Here is a 17,698-nt window from a genome sequence, read left to right on the forward strand (position 1 = left end):
GACAATTTTTTTCAATGGTAAATGGCCTGATTTTTTAATGTATTTTTTTTAACTTAACCTTTATTTAACTAGAGACGTTAGTTAAGAACAAATTCTTATTTACAATGATGGCCTACCCCGGCCAATGCTGGGCCAATTGTGCACCGCCCTATGGGACTCCCAATCACGGCCGGATGTGACAAAGCGTGGATCGCATTTTCAACTCTAAGATAGTTTGTCACCCCCAAAAAACTGTTGTGTTAAATAGCAAGTGAACTATATTATTTATCCACCAGCTTTGGCTCCACTCCACCTTTAATTCTAAATGCCTACTGCTTGAAAAATATATATTTTGAACTATTAAAATAATGTTTCTTTGTAGGACAAGGATTGTCCTGACTTTCAAGAATGTCTGAATGGTTTCGCCTTGCTTTTCTGGTTGTCTGGCAAGTTTTACCATCCAATTATTTCAGATTTACAGGATTGCAAGTTTAACCATGGCACGGACAGTGGCGATACATTGACACATGATAATTATTTAAATTAATTATGCGAGTAATGGTCGTGGAAATGCCGTTATGAGCAAATATTGACATAATAATCATCATATTGAAGTAAACTTGGGAGTCCCGTGATGATATGGTGTGATCCTCCACTATGACCAGGGGAAGCATTCAGTTTATTAAGCTACAGATTAAATAAATGATGATGAACAAAAACACTCACGCTGTTGTCCATAATTATGTCCTCAGGTAGCCTACCAGCACATGTAGGCTATCTGTGAGCAGTTGGCTAGAGCACGTGCCAAGGCCAGAGTAGACACCTTTGCTATTTAACACAAGTTTTTGGGGAGTGACAAACTATCGTTAGAGTTGAAAATGCGATGGACACACATTGCACTTTCGATTTTTATTCGGGTACACAAAAATTTAAGCGAACAATTACATTTTGTGTACCACGTCACCCCGCACTGATTTGTATTGGCAACAAGTCCATTTGGTGGAACTACACTACTGGTGGGAAAATGCGCAGATTTTCTTTATGCAGATTTCAGAATATAAACATGACAATGTGTCGCCAATTGGATGGCAACCTAGCTAGCTACTGTATGTTTTTCTGAAAAGTTTTTTTTATTTTGAGGGGGATGTGACGTCAATACGTGCAGCTGTTTTTGTTATCGACAATAGTTCAATTGCAACGCAAAGTAGCATGCAATTGTCGTATTTATTTTATTTGCAAAGTTCTAAAAATCGACAAATAAATGGAAACATAGAGATAGCATAAATACAGATAGAGGGCTCTTTTCATTAAAGGAAGGGAAAGATTTTCAGGAGGTGCATGCTGTAAAATTAGGAGTCTTGTCTGTCGTAGGTACTATAGTTTATAGGGGGAAGTTGAGTGTAAGAGGACTTTTTCCTGAGGGAGGAGTTGCAGAAACATTCCTTATTTGGAGAAGGCCTGGTCACATGGGGGCAGAATCTGAGCGATAGAGATGAGAGAGACGGAACAGGAGAGAACACATCGAACTGTGCCTTGCGATGTTGAGCGGGACTAGAGACGTTGAATTTCTCAGGCTAGAGTCAATGCAGTGAGGGGATAAAATGCCCACCAACTTCACTGTGGTCCCTGTGGAGGATGGCGGGGCCGGGAAGTCAAGTCTCGAACGTGTGTTTAGGGAGGAAGATATTATTCCACGACGACCCTACTCAGGTGAGGGCACACTGTTGACGTTGTCAGGACAGGCTCAGACAAGCGAAGCAGCTTCTGTAGAACAGCTGAACATGTTCACTTTACGTTTACCTTGGCCCATGACTTACATAATTATGATATAGCTTTGTTTGTTTGTTTATTTTTCTCTGGTCTAAGGGGATCAAATATATATTTTTAAGACGAGTGAACTTTTTGCAACTCCTGAGATAAACAAAAACAAGCGTGGGCTTCCTGAGATTTTCCTTGCCTCCATTTCTCTTTCTCTCTCGCTCTCTCTTTCTCTCTCTCTCTAAATTCAATTTCAATCTCGCTCTTCTTTGGGTTTTATGGCGAAGTTGACTAAAGAAATCTGTATTTTTGCCACCAACTGAACGGGTGCAAAAAAATGTACAAGAGAAAAGTGCAGTTACGTTTATCACCATTGCTATAAATGTCACAAAGGCCACTTTCTTCAAATTAAGAATGTCTGAATCTGGCTGGTGACATGCAGGCCTTGGTGCATGTTGCTGTATAGCTCCACTGTTATTCACTGACATCGGATCTTCTGTTCTTTCTACCCTTTTTACTGCCTCCACAAAGGAGACAGAAGCTGTGTTTACACCTTGCATTAACATGTGGTTGTTGTCATCCGGTCAAGATGATCCAGATTTGTTGAGTACACATGGTAATAAAATTACTCTTAACTGCCCACTGATTCTGTATTGTGACCAGATTCCCTTGTCCTTCCCTGTGTGCAAGTTAATCCAACCTGCCTTGGATCTCCCTTACGACAAGCTGTATAAATCGACAGAAAACGGCACACTGTTATACTCCAGTAGTTTTACAATCTCATCATTACAGTCTATATTTGATATCCAACGATTTAAGACCGAGTGCTACTGTCCCGACATCCTCGATCTGTACACAACCATAAAAATACATATGATTCCATATATCCTTCTCCTGAACAGTAAACCAGCTTTTTAGGCCTGCGTGCGTGCATTGGTTGTTTAGGCAGGTCTTCGTGGCAATATGTAACTTTATGGGCAACCCTACCAAATTCACATACAAATGTGAGTTATAGATCTATCATTCTACTTGAATGCAAGTCTAAGAAGTGGTAGATCTGTTCTATTTGCACTTTCTATGCTTGCCTTAAGTTTTTGTCTTTTACTTTTGGGTTTGTACACCAGAAAATACAATATTTTTGGTTATGGAAAATATATTTCACAGTGGTTTAGATGGTACAGTGATTCTCTACACTATGCTAGCTTATTTTGTCACATAAACTGAAATTAGGCAAACTGTTAGTTTTAGCATCCAGAAAATGGCGGAGAAATTTCTGCATAGTGCAACTTTAAGATGTGTACCAAAAGTTTTGTATTTCAAAGAACCTCTAATATGATAACCTATAACAACTCGCATGTTCAAATTATGAAAATTGATAAAAGCAGCAATCGATATTGGCAAAGGAGCACGCATGTGAAGCAAATGCTATGGATTTATAAAGGAATGAAGTGTAAATCTAAAAGTAGCCTGCAGAGTCCTTTTGTATTGTAGCCTATTGGACAGTGGCCTCGCTCAAGCTTACAGAAAGCTATGTGCCTTTTTGCATCAGTTTGGACATATTCTGCACTTTATCGCTAGTGATTTGTCTTGAAAATGCTCAAAACTTAGAAGAATCTCATATAAAATATATTTTGATTTAACACTTTTGGTTACTACATGATTCCATGTGTGTTATTTCATAGTTTTGATGTCTTCACTATTATTCAATGTAGAATATTGTAAAACATTTAAGAAAATCCCATGAATGAGTGTGTCCAAACTTCTGACCGGTACTGTATATGCGTGATCTAATTTCGATTGGACTGTGGCATCCGACCACAGTGCCAGTAGGCACATGGTTTCTAATGAAGACCATGATCTTAATTCTGGATGAATTGTAGAGGTAGGCTATTGTTGTCAATCACATGGGAAACGGTAGAGTGTGAAAAACCCAGCAGCGTTGCAAATCTTAACACACTCAAACCTGTGCACCTGGCACCTATTACCATACCCTGTTCAAAGGCGCTTAAATATTTTGTCAGGCCCATTCAGCCCATTCACCCTCTGAATGCCACACATACACAATCCATGTCTCAAGGCTTAAAAATCCTTGTTTAACCTGTCTCCTCCCCTTCATCTACACTGATTTGAAGTAGATTTAACAGGTGACATCACTAAGGGATCATAACTTTAACCTAGTCAGTCTGTAATGGAAAGAGCAGGTGTTCCTAATGTTTTGTACAAAAATCTCCATCAAACGCTTTTAACCAGACGACCCACATCTCGGCTCCTTCCGTCTTCAGACAGTTTTTACATGGCTAAACATTTTACATCTCTTACATTGCAAAGGCCTGGATATAAAGGCTCTGACGGGATAATACAGATTTTCCTGCTTCACTCTGGTCGAGAGGGACTCCAGATAAAAAAACAAAAACAAGGACTGACCAACTATTCTCCTTCTTGCCATTTAACCACACGATTCTTCCAGCTTACATCAACCACTCCAGGAATTTTATTTTTATATATCAATAACAACTTCTAACGAAACTCCAGAAATTGCTCCTTTAATAGGTGCCCTGCTCCGTAGCTCAAAGCACAACACATCATAATCTCCAAATTAAGTGAGTTCCAGGACCCATTTAAATGTTTTCTGCTCCTTAGACACACAAAAAATCTGAACAAGCCCACATCGTGATTTTTACTTTACCCACCACTTTGGATGTCTTCAATGGGTTAACCACGTCGGGCGTACATAGTCCCAGAGAACATACTCCTACCAGATATGATGGGGAATTAGCAACACTAGCCATTGCCTTTCCCACGTCAATTTTGCTTTTTTAAAATATATTTTTTTTTACAAAACTCTATTCTTAATTTCCATCCCCCAAACGATTCAAGCTCTATCTCAGCTTCCGCCAATGTCTTCTTGTTCGTGTCTCTCTCGGTACTCTTGCTGCACCAGGCCGTGGGTCTTGTCTCTTTCTGTCTGTCTGTCTCTCTCTTTCACTCATTCAGTAGCTTGCCCTCAGTGTTCCAACAATCTTTCTCCCTGTTGCTCTCCCTCCCTTCATGTGTTAGGACCATGATTAATATGAAATCACTATGGATAGTATTACCTTTAAAGGTTTCTCAGCTTTGCGTTTCACAGTGGCAGTCGCTGCAATAATGCCTTTCCTCTGTCAAGTATTAACTTGCTGTGAATCAGTAGAACTCCATTGTTCTGTACCTGTTGGAAGGGAGATGTAGGTAACTTCCCAAATAAAGGAAACACCAACATAGTGTCTTTAATAGGGTGTTGGGCCACCACGAGCTGCCAGCACAGCTTCAATTAACCTTTTGCAAGGCATAGATTCTACAAGTGTCTGGAACTCTATTGGAGGGAAGTTCCATCATTTGGTGTTTTGTTGATGGTGATGGAAAACACTGTCTTACGCCACTCTTGCACAAGGTTGATGTACACTCACTGGACTACCCTCACACTCCAAACACACACGCACATGCATATTGACACCACACACATAAATTCCTACACACTCGTCACATACGCTGCTGCTACTCTCTGTTTAGTCACTTTGCATAGTCACTTTACCTACATATTACTTCAATTACCACAACTAACCCCTGTACGTACCCCTGCACATAGACTCGGTGCTTCCTGTATATAGCCTCGTTATTGTTATTTTGTGTTACTATTTTTCCTTTAGTTTAGCACATTTTCCTGACTTACTTTTTAAAGACTCTGCATTGTTGGTTAAGGGCTCATAAGTAAGCATGTGACAAATACCATTTATTTGAATTGCTTAATCAACTAAGGAACCACGCCTGTGTGGAAACACCAGCTTTCAATACACTTTTTGTCCCTAATTTACTCAATTGTTTCCTTTTATTTTGGTAGTTAAAATGGGTTAGGGCAGAGAGGAAGAGGTGATGCGAGACGATTCACTCCGCCCAAAATCTGTCCCATGAGATAAGCTCCATACCTATTTTGTATGGAGGTCTATGGGCGATTGTCGAATTACCTGAGGCTTATTTTATCTAATATATGTTTTGTAATGTTTAGGCTGTTAGAAATGTACTGATATAAGTGGATGCACGTGGATTTCCGGCAATTTTGAGAAAAACGACTTAGTTGTGCGTGTTGTTCATATACGTATCTGCCCTCTCATTGGCTAGAATGGTCCCACTTACTTTGCTGTGTATATTCTAGTGTAGTATTTGTTGTTTATTTTATGCTTTTTTTAGGGTGGGGGGAGGCAGGTTGGGGCCGCCAAGTAAATAAAACTATATATATATATATATATATATATATATACACACAACCGTTCAAAAGTTTTAGAACACCTACACATTCAACGCTTTTTGTTAATTTTTTTACTATTTTTTACATTGTAGAATAATAGTGAAGACATCAAAACTATGAAATAACACACATGGAATCATGTAGTAACCAAAATAGTGTTAACCTGTCTAGGACTGGGGTGCCGCTAGCGGCACTCCTCCCACATTCCACTGAAAAGCCAGGGCGCGAAATTCAAAAAAAATATTTTTTTAAAATATTTAACTTTCACACATTAACAAGTCCAATACAGCTAATGAAAGATACAGATCGTGTGAATCCAGCCAACATGTCCGATTTTTAAAATGTTTTACAGGGAAGACACAATATGTAAATCTATTAGGTAAACACCTTAGCAAAAGAGACCATTTTTTCTTTGTCCACCAACACCACTAGCTATCACCAATTCGGCTAAACTAAGATATTGATAGCCACTAACCAAGAAAAAACCTCCTCAGATGACAGTCTGATAACATATTTATGGTATAGGATAGGTTTTGTTAGAAAAATGTGAATATTTCAGGTAGATATCATAGTTTACAATTGCACCCACCGTCACAAATCGACTAGAATAAATAGATAGAGCAACGTGTCTTACCTAATTACTAATCATAAAACATTTCGTAAAAATACACAGCATACACTAATCGAAAGACACAGATCCTGTGAATACAGACAATATTTCAGATTTTCTAAGTGTCTTACAGCGAAAACACAATAAATCGTTATATTAGCATACCACATGTACAAACATTACCCCAGCATTGATTCTAGCCAAAGAGAGCGATAACGTCAACATCGCCAAAAGATATTAATTTTTTCACTAACCTTCTCAGAATTCTTCAGATGACACTCCTGTAACATCATATTACAACATACATATACAGTTTGTTCGAAAATGTGGATATTTAGCCACCAAAATCGTGGTTATACAATGAGAAAAGTAGCCGAGCTGGTCAGAAAATGTCGGACGCAATATTAGACAGTGATCTAGTCGTATACATAAATACTCATAAACGTGACTAAAAAATATAGGGTGGACAGCGATTGATAGACAATTTAATTCTTAATACAATCGCTGATTTACATTTTTTAAATTATCCTTACTTTTCAATACAGTTTGCGCCAAACGAAGCTACACGAAACAAAATGGCGGTATTAGCGATTAACATTTTTCGACAGAAACACGATTTATCATAATAAATTGATCTTACTTTGAGCCGTTCTTCCATCAGAATCTTGGGCAAAGAATCCTTTCTTGGGTCTAATCGTCTTTTGGTCGAAAGCTGTCCTCTTGCCATGTCGAAATGCCCACTGCGTTCGGCATGAACTGAAAACGTGCCCAGAGCTTGAAATTGTCTCAGAAATAAATGTCCCAAAATCGCACTAAACGGATATAAATTGCTATAAAACGGTTTAAATTAACTACCTTATGATGTTTTTAACACCTATTACAAGTAAAAACATGACCGGATAAATATTACTGGCTACACTAATGCTTGGAAAAATAGTAGGTCGGTGTCCACCGCGCGTCCGACGCAGCTGGAAAAGAGTTACTTCCTACACGTTGATCTGTTTTATAGAGGCTGTGATTGCGCAATCGACACCATTCAAAGCGTCATCACGTAAAGACATCCAGGGGAAGACGTAAGCAGTGTCTGTATCCTCATAGCATTTACGGGGACCTTTAAACTGACTCCAGATCAGGGGCCAAGATGTGTGAAATCTGACTCCATGTCAGGGAAATTGCTGTAGAATGAGTTCTGTTCCACTCAGAGACAAAATTTCAACGCCTATAGAAACTAGAGACTGTTTTCTATCCAATAATAATAATAATATGCATATTGTACGAGCAAGAATTGAGTAGGAAGCCGTTTAAAAATTACACGATTTCCAGAAAAAGTGACAACAGCACCCCCTATCCCAAAAAGGTTAAACAAATCAAAATTTATTTTGAGATTCTTCAAATAGCCACCCTTTGCATTCTCTCAACCAGCTTCTTGAGCTAGTCACCTGGAATGCATTTAAATTAACAGGTGTTCCTTAAACGTTAATTTGTGTAATTTCTTTCCTTAACTTCTTACAGATCATTGGGACCTCAACAACATCCGGTGAAATTGCAGAGCGCGAAATTCAAATGACAGAAATCGTAATATTAAACATTCATGAAAATACAAGTGTCATACGTCATTTAAAAGCTTAACTTCTTGTTAATCCAGCCGCTTTGTCAGATTTAAAAAAAGGCTTTACGGCGAATGCACACCATGCGATTATCTGAAGACAGCGCCCCGCACACAGAAGCATTACATACATTATCCAACCAAGCAGAGGCGTTACGAAATTCAGAAATAGCGATAAAATTAATCACTTACCTTTGAAGATCTTCATCTGGTTGCAATCACAGGGGTAACGAACGAATAACGAAGTGCATGCCCTCACCGGCACGCGCAACAAACACTACAGCCAAAATCGGAGCCACTTAGAAAAACTACAAATTCTAGCTCATTTTTCAAAAAACAAGCCTGAAACTCTTTCTAAAGACTGTTGACATCTAGTGGAAGCCCCAGGAACTGCACTCTGGGAGGTCTTCCTTTTATATTCCCATTCCCAGCCATTGTAATCAGTGGTGAGCTGAAAAAAAATATTTCTGGATGGATTGTCCTCGGGTTTTCACCTGCCATATCAGTTCTGTTATACTCAGACATTATTTTAACACTTTTGGAAACTTTAAAGTGTTTTCTATTAGAGGTCGACCGATTTATGATTTTTCAATGCCGATATTTTTTTTTTTTTTTTTTTTTTTTTTTTTTTTTTTTTTGGGGTGGATCAGCTTAATATTGCGGAAAGAATGTTGCTTCCAATGTAATTGTCTGCATCATTTCCAATCCCCCATATTTTTTTGGGTAAATATATATATCCATACACGCATGCATACATATATACATATATACATACACATACCTATATAGACATACATACTTTTTTAAAGAATATACCTTTATTATTATTCCCCGCAACCCTACCACCGCTCCCCCAATTGGAGTAAACTAATAAACACTTCTGCTTTTACCTTCAATTTATACATCTTATACCTATTTTACAGACACAGACTACTTTATAATAGTTCTCTCTTGTTTGTTCTTAGTCCTTCCTCTATTTCTGTTGTCCATCCAATTTTATTTCCACTTGTAACTGTGCTATTTCACAAAAGCTCCGCACCTATACAAATTTCACAGATCCCGTATGCCCTACATTGTTTATCTTGTTATTAGTCCCACCCTTCAGTTCCACTCAACCCTTCCCATCTATCTTCCAACATCATCCATTTCGGATTTTTATTTGCCATATATTTTTCAACTGTGCTGTGATGCTTCACAAAAGATATGAACCTTCCTATTCTCATAGCTTCTACAGATTGTAAATTAAAAATAAACATTTTTGCTAAAATAATTATTATATTATTGATTGATTGACTATGGCTTTTCAAATCCCCCAGTATTGCTATCTGTAGCGTTAGTTCTAGGCAAATGTTGCAATTCTTCAGCCATTCCTGGACCTGTGACCAAAAACGAGCTACATATGGACAATACCAAAATAAATGATCTAATGACTCTGCCTCCTCACAACAGAATCTGCAGAGCTGGGAAGATTGTATACCCCATATATATAACATTCTATTAGTTGCAAGAATTTTGTACAGTAATTTAAATTGAAAAATTCGAAGTTTTGAATCCGGCGTTGTTTTGCGTATCAATTCATAAACCATGTGCCATGGAATGGGTACATCGAAAATCTCTTCCCAACTATTTTGCAATTTATATGGCACAGCTGTCAGTTTTTTGGTCCTTAAATGAAATTGGTATATGTTTTTATTTATCACACTTTTCTTTAACCATTTATGTTCTTTAATACAGGGCCGACATACAAGTTCCTTACTTTTTTCCCCTTCTACTTGCCTCTTCCATTTTTGTGGTAATGCTGCAATTAATTGGTTGTAATTTTGGGTAGAGCAGACATTTCCATATGTCTGTGTTAGCTGCATGTGTGACATAACTCCACCAGTCCTATTTATGATATCATTCACAAAAATTATACCTTTTTTAAACATTTCTTCGATAAATACAGTTTTTTTATCAATTACTATATTTGAATTTAACCACAAGATTTGTTGTACTATTTGTTCCGTCCTTTCAGGTGGATTAAACTGAAATTGCAACCAACTTTCTAAGGCTTGTTTAAAAAATAAGGATATTTTGGAGATTATTTCCTTTTCAAACAACCGAAAGTGAGCAGGTGTAATCTGAATAAAGGGAAAAAGGCCCTTCTTGAACATAGGATGAGACATTCGTACCAATTTACTAGAGAACCAGTTTGGATTTAAGTATAACTTTTGTATGACTGATGCCTTTAGTGAGAGGTCTAATGCTTTAATATTTAATAATTTCTGCCCTCCGAATTCATATTCGTTATATAAATAGGCCCTTTTAATTTTATCTGGCTTGCCGTTCCAAATAAAATGGAATATTTTTTGTTCATATAATTTAAAAAGCAGGTCACTAGGTGTAGGCAAAACCATAAGCAAATAGGTAAACTGTGATATGACTAAAGAGTTAATCAGGGTGATTTTTCCACAAATAGACAAGTATTTTCCTTTCCATGGTAGCAAGATCTTATCTATTTTTGCTAACTTTCTATAAAAATTTATTGGAGTGAGATCATTTCTTTCTTTTGGGATTTTTATACCGAGTATGTCCACATCTCCGTCAGACCATTTAATTGGTAAACTACATGGCAATATAAAATGTGTATTTTTTAGTGATCCAATACGTAATATGGTACATTTATCATAATTTGGTTTTAATCCAGAGAGGATAGCAAAGGTATCTAGATCCTCTATGAGGCCGTGGAGAGACTCTAGTTGTGGTTTTAAAAGAAAACATGAATCATCAGCGTACAATGACACCTTAGTTTTTAAGCCACGGATTTCTAATCCATTAATATTAATGTTTGATCTAATTTTAACAGCTAACATTTCGATGGCAATAATAAATAGATATGCCGATAGTGGACAACCTTGTTTTACTCCTCTAGATAGTTTAAAACTTTCTGAGATGTAGCCATTATTTACTATTTTACACCTAGGGTTACTATACATAATTTTAACCCATTTTATAAGAGATTCCCCAAAATTGAAATATTCTAGGCATTTATATATAAACTCCAGTCGTACTTTATCAAAAGCCTTTTCAAAATCAGCTATGAAAACCAGACCTGGTGTCCCCGATATTTCATAGTGTTCTATTGTTTCCAGTACTTGCCTTATATTATCTCCAATGTATCGTCCATGTAAAAAACCTGTCTGATTAGGATGAATAATATCTGACAAAACTTTTTTTATTCTATGCGCCAAGCATTTTGCTAGGATTTTTGCATCACAACACTGAAGTGTAAGAGGTCTCCAATTTTTTAATTGGACTGGATCTTTATATATACCACTTGGGTCCTGTTTCAGTAATAACGATATCAGACCTTCTTGTTGCGTGTCTGATAATCTACCATTTATATAGGAGTGGTTAAAACAAGCTAATAATGGTCCTTTGAGTATATCAAAAAAAGTTTTGTATACTTCCACTGGTATGCCATCCAGCCCTGGAGTTTTCCCATCCTTAAAGGCCCCAATTGCATCAAGCAGTTCCTCCTCTGTAATTTGGCCTTCACATGAGTCTTTCTGTACAGATGTTAATTTTACATTATTAATAGGAAAAAAATCCATACAATTAGTTTCAGTTAGTGGAGATGGAGGAGCCTGAAACGAAAACATATTCTTAAAGTACTTTACTTCCTCTTTCAAAATATCATTTGGTGAATCATGCGTGACTCCATCATTTGTAACAAGTTTTAATACATTTTTTTTGGTAGCATTTCTATATTGAAGATTGAAAAAGAATTTGGTGCATTTTTCCCCATATTCCATCCAGTTCGCTTTATTTTTATAATATATTACACTGGATCTTTCTTGAATAAGTTCCTCCATTTCTTTTTGTTTTTCCTCTAACTTATTCTGTGCCTCTATGGTACCGTTTTTATTGCTATCTAACTGTACTGTTAGTCCTTCAATTTCCTTTGTTAATATGGACTCTTTTGATCTAAATTCCCTTTGTTTTATAGATGAGTACTGAATTGCATGGCCTCTAAAGGCACACTTAAAAGTGTCCCATACAATAAGGGGATCTGCTGTACCTATGTTATGTCTGAAAAAGTCAGTTATAAAATCTTCTGTCCTAGTTCTAAACAATTTATCATCTAGTAGACTTTGATTAAATTTCCAATATCCTCGCCCACGTGGAAATTCTGTAAGAGAAATATATATGCCAATTATGTGATGATCCGACCGCATTCTGTCCCCTATCAACACTTTTTTAACTTTTGGTGCCAGAGAGAATGGTATAAGAAAGTAGTCAAGACGACTAGCTTGATTCAGCCTCCGCCATGTATATCTCACTAGGTCAGGGTAATTAAGCCTCCATATATCCACTAATTCCAATATATCCATGATATTCATTATTTCCTTAAGTGCCTGAGGGTGATAGTTTGTAGTGTGAATTCCTTTCCGGTCTATAGAGGTATTTAAGACCGTATTAAAATCTCCCACTATAATAATAGAGTCTAGTGTTGCTTGTAGAGTTGATAAATTCTTATATATATTTTCAAAGAAGCTTGGATCATCATTATTCGGACCGTATAGGTTAACAAGCCATATTTGTTTATTGTCCAATAACATATTTAAAATAATCCATCTACCTTGAGGATCTGTTTGGACAATTTGCACATTTGGATCAAAATTATTGTTAATTAAAACCATCACCCCTTTTGAATTTCTTTGCCCATGGGAGAAATATATTTTGCCCCCCCAGTTCTTTTTCCACAAAACTTCATCTAAAACTGTTGAATGGGTTTCCTGTAAACAATAGATATTATAATCCTTCTCTTTTAGCCAGGTAAATACTGATCGTCTTTTCTTATTATCTGCTAAGCCATTACAATTGTAACTGGCTATACTTATTTCACCACTTACCATAATGAGACACACCTTTCATTCTTTTAATCAGAATATATTTTTGTAAACGTACTATTAAAAAGTAACCTAATGATTGAGTGTCTATATAGTTGTACCATGATATTTGCATTTCTACTAAGTAAACCTCCAATTGGTCCCTACTATTCCACCCGCTAAAAGGCCTCATCTCGAGATGGCTTGTCATCCCAATGCCCGGTAGACCACCCTCGACCCCCTGTATCCCATAGCCCTGAACCGACTGGGATCCATTCTTTGAAAAGAGTATACAGTGCCATTTACCGAATTGAAGAAGATCAATTACCATATGCATTTCCATTGCCCTCACCTCGATTTGTATTATATATATCTGTGGATCATCCTCTATTGTCCCTAACATCTTTTACTTCTTCCTTCGCAACAGTTGTGGGATACACACATACACCCACACACACTCAGCCCTTACCCCCACACAACCATAAGCTCACTTTCTCAACAATTGCACCATCCCAGAGCCCAACTCAAGATGGGTCATGATTTACAAATGCACTTGCAGTTGCAGCTGCATGAGAAGGCCTGCAAGACCGCACAAAAAATTAGCAAAAATTGAGAGATTTATTTACCATTGTCATATCCTAGATAATGGAGGTCTAATGTACACCTTATTCCTGAAACACCCACAATACGGCCACCCGTCATGACCATGTCCCCACGCATCTCCATGCAGTCCGACTTTGATTTTGTGCCGCCAGGGCCACAATAATATACCCCCTCTCTGAATGTCCGAGTGTGACCCCCTCCCCATGGGTTACTGCAGCTAGTGTTGCCAGCACTGCCACTGCCTGGGTGGGGGCACCCCACCGGAATCCCCACCGGCTAGGTACAAGGTCGTCAAGGTTCTCATTAGCAGCTTTGAGAATTTCCTTGTATATTATGCTCTCCCTTTATGGGGCTTTGGCTTTGCAGGACCAACCCTGCCAAGCAGGCTCAGAATCTTGAGGGGGCAGTGCTGCTCTTGGTCTCTGACCTCATTTTAGCTGCATACAGACCGCTTACAGCGGGCACATAAAACAGTTAGGGACTTCTCCTTAGTATCTGGGTCATTCAGGTGGGTGTCTAGGGTATAGTGCCATGGACCGTACCATTAAAATAGGATAATAAATAATTAGATATAATTTATAAAAAAATAAATAAAAAATGTAGTTCTCCATGATAGGACAATAAATAAATAAGACGTATAATTCATTATAAAGGTATATCCATCATCTGAACAACATTGAAAGCCCTCTCATACCCGGCTCACAGCAATACATTGGCTCTGGGATATGCAACCATTTCATTACTCACTCACTCAACTTTCCAAACATAACAAATAAAATAAAAAATAAACACAAACCATACCATCCACACATACTGTGCCTTCTGTTTACTTAGTTTTTATCTTCACTATGTTGAATTAGTGCTTGTGTGTTCAATTAGTTATATGTGAAGATTTATAGAAAAGCTATATTTTTTGTTGTATTGTTACAATCAGTAACCGGGCTTGAATTGTGTTTATTTCCCTCGTCTATGAGAACTTTGTAATTTTTAAAATAACCATGGAGTAGTCTTTGTGTCTCTGAACAACTGGTTATCAATATATAGTTTATCAACGACGAGAGCTACTCGTTTCGCTTTTAATCTATTTTCTTTGAAAATTGGATACAGAACTTTGCGCCGTTCTGCAATTTCCTTCGGAAACTGATCATTCATGCCAATTTTGGTCCCAGCAAGTCTTTTACCCAGGCTTTTAACCATTATTTTATCTTTAAATGAAGCAAATTTGGCAACGATTGGGCGTTCGTACCTCTGCCCTCTCTGTCCGAAGCGGTGAACGCGTTCAAGTTGGATTTTGTCGATAACTTCGCGTGGAATCTGAAGCGCTGTAAGGAGGAACTCTCTAACTATAGATTCAGGAACTTCTCCTTCTTTTTCTTGGATACCTGTAAGTACCAAATTCTCTCTCATGGATCTAGTTTGTATGTCTAGTAAGGTTTCCTTCAGAACGGTGTTCTCCTTTTTAATTCCATTCATTTCGGTTTCAATCTTATTGACTGTCCCTTTTAGCGCGTGTGTTTGCTTCTCCAATGTCGCAGCTTTTTCATCACTCATCTCTAGGCTTGCCTTCAACTCTTTTATATCCTTACTAACTAATTCAAGTATACCCAGTTTGTCATTTATTGATTTTAACAGATCGGTTTCGACCTTTACCATTCCCGGTGGTGAGAATATTAAGTCATCAGTGTCTGTAGAAGAGTCACGTTTTCGTTTTGTAATCGGTTCCCCTGTCTTACTCTCCGTCATGTTTGGTTGTTGCCTGTTTTCGTAATATTTGTCGATAAATGTCTCTAGTTTTAGGATTTGTTTTGTGTTATTGTCCAGATTGAAGGTTATCACTCACCAGATTAAGTAGTGCTAATATTTTAGTCTAATTTAGCAGATATTTCGAATATTATGTTTTATCTTGAGGTGCTCTACATAAATCCCTTCAGTCCGCCATTACCCTTACGTTACCTTTACGTCATACGTCAGCCTGATCTTGAGAGAATGCGCAGTTAGCACTTTCAATGTCGATATTGATTATTGGAGGACCAAAAAAAGCCGATACCGATTAATCAACCGTTTTTTAAATGTATTTTTATTTTTTTAAATAAATTTAAATATATTTATTTTTTAATTTAAATGTATACATTTTTTATTATTTTTTATTTATTTGTAATAATGACAATTACAACAATACTGAATGACCACTTTTATTTTAACTTAATATAATACATCAATAAAATCTATTTATCCTCAAATAAATTATGAAACATGTTCAATTTGGTTTAAATAATGCAAAAACAAAGTGTTGGAGAAGAAAGTAAAAGTGCAATATGTGGCATGTAAAAAAGCTAACGTTTAAGTTCCTTGCTCAGAACATATGAAAGCTGGTGGTTCCTTTTAACATGGGTCTTCAATATTCCCAGGTAAGAAGTTTTAGGTTGTAGTTATTATAGGACTATTTCTCTCTATACCATTTGTATTTCATATACCTTTGACTATTTGATGTTCTTATTGGCACTATAGTATCGCAAGTGTAACAGTATAGCTTCCGTCCCTCTCCTCGCCCCTACCTGGGCTCGAACCAGGAACACATCGTCAACAGCCACCCTCGAAGCATCGTTACCCATCGCTCCACAAAAGCCGCGGCCCTTGCAGAGCAAGGGGAACAACTACTTCAAGGTCTCAGAGCGAGTGACGTCACCGATTGAAACGCTATTAGTGCGCACCCCGCTAACTAGCTAGCCATTTGACATCGGTTACACCAGACTAATCTCGGAGTTGATAGGCTTGAAGTCATAAACAGCTCAATGCTTGAAGCACAGCGAAGAGCTGCTGGCAAATGCACGAAAGTGCTGTTTGAATGAATGCTTACGAGCCTGCTGCTGTCTACCACCGCTCAGTCAGACTTCTCTATCAATTTTCAAATCATAGACTTAATTATAACATAATAACACACAGAAATACGAGCCTTAGGTCATTAATATGGTCAAATCCGGAAACTATAATTTCGAAAACAAAACATTTATTCTTTCAGTGAAATACGGAACCGTTTTATCTAACGGGTGGCATCCCTAAGTCTAAATATTTCTGATACATTGCACAACCTTCAATGTTATGTCATAATTATGTACAATTCTGTCAAATGAATTACAGTCTTTGTTTGGAATAAATGGTCTTCACACAGTTCGCAACAAGCCAGGCGGCCCAAACTGCTGCATATACCCTGACTGCTTGCACGGAATGCAAGAAGTGGCACAATTTCCCTCATTAAAAGAAATTCATGTTAGCACGCAATATTAACTAAATATGCAGGTTTAAAAATATATACTTGTTTATTGACTAATGAAAGGCATTGATGTTTATGGTTAGGTACACATTGGTGCAACGACAGTGCTTTTTTCGCGAATGCGCTTGTTAAATCATCATCTGTTTGGCGAAGTAGGGTGTGATTCGATGAGAAATTAACAGGCACCGCATTGTTTATATGCAACGCAGGACAAGCTAGATAACTACACATGGTTGATGATATTACTAGTTTAACGAGTGATTATGTTTGATTTTTTTATAAGATAAGTTTAATGCTAGCTAGCAACTTACCTTTGCTTCTTGCTGCACTCGCGTAACAGGTAGTCAGCCTGCCACGCAGTCTCCTCGTGGAGTGCAATGTAATCGGCCACAATCGGTGTCCAAAAATGCCGATTACCGATTGTTATGAAAACTTGAAATCGGCCCTTGATTAATCGGCCATTCCGATGAATCGATCGACCTCTATTTTCTATCCAATACTACCAATTATATGCATATCCTAGCTTTGGGCCTGAGTAACAGGCAGTTTACTTTGGGCACCTCATTCATCCAAACTTCCAAATACTGCCCCCTAGCCCGAAGAAGTTAATGCGTTTGAGCCAATCAGTTGTGTTGTGACAAGGTAGGGGTATACAGAAGATAGCCCAATTTGGGAAAAACCAAGTCCATATTATGGCAAGAACAGCTCAAATAAGCAAAGA

At 37.6% G+C, this 17,698-nt stretch overlaps 1 protein-coding gene across 1 annotated transcript in view; it reads left to right on the forward strand.

Annotated features, from left to right (window-relative positions):
* The first annotated feature begins 1,483 nt into the window (after positions 1-1,483).
* The window catches only part of LOC120020325 (solute carrier family 12 member 7-like), a 110,835-nt gene continuing 94,620 nt past the window's right edge, over positions 1,484-17,698 (forward strand). Inside the window, exon 1 of the mRNA XM_038963900.1 lies at positions 1,484-1,689. Within this exon, the coding sequence (XP_038819828.1) occupies positions 1,581-1,689 (109 nt within the window). The 5' untranslated portion in view covers positions 1,484-1,580. The remainder of the gene's footprint in view (positions 1,690-17,698) is intronic.

This window comes from Salvelinus namaycush, chromosome 25, assembly GCF_016432855.1.
Source record: "Salvelinus namaycush isolate Seneca chromosome 25, SaNama_1.0, whole genome shotgun sequence".
Taxonomy (NCBI): Eukaryota; Metazoa; Chordata; class Actinopteri; order Salmoniformes; family Salmonidae; genus Salvelinus; species Salvelinus namaycush.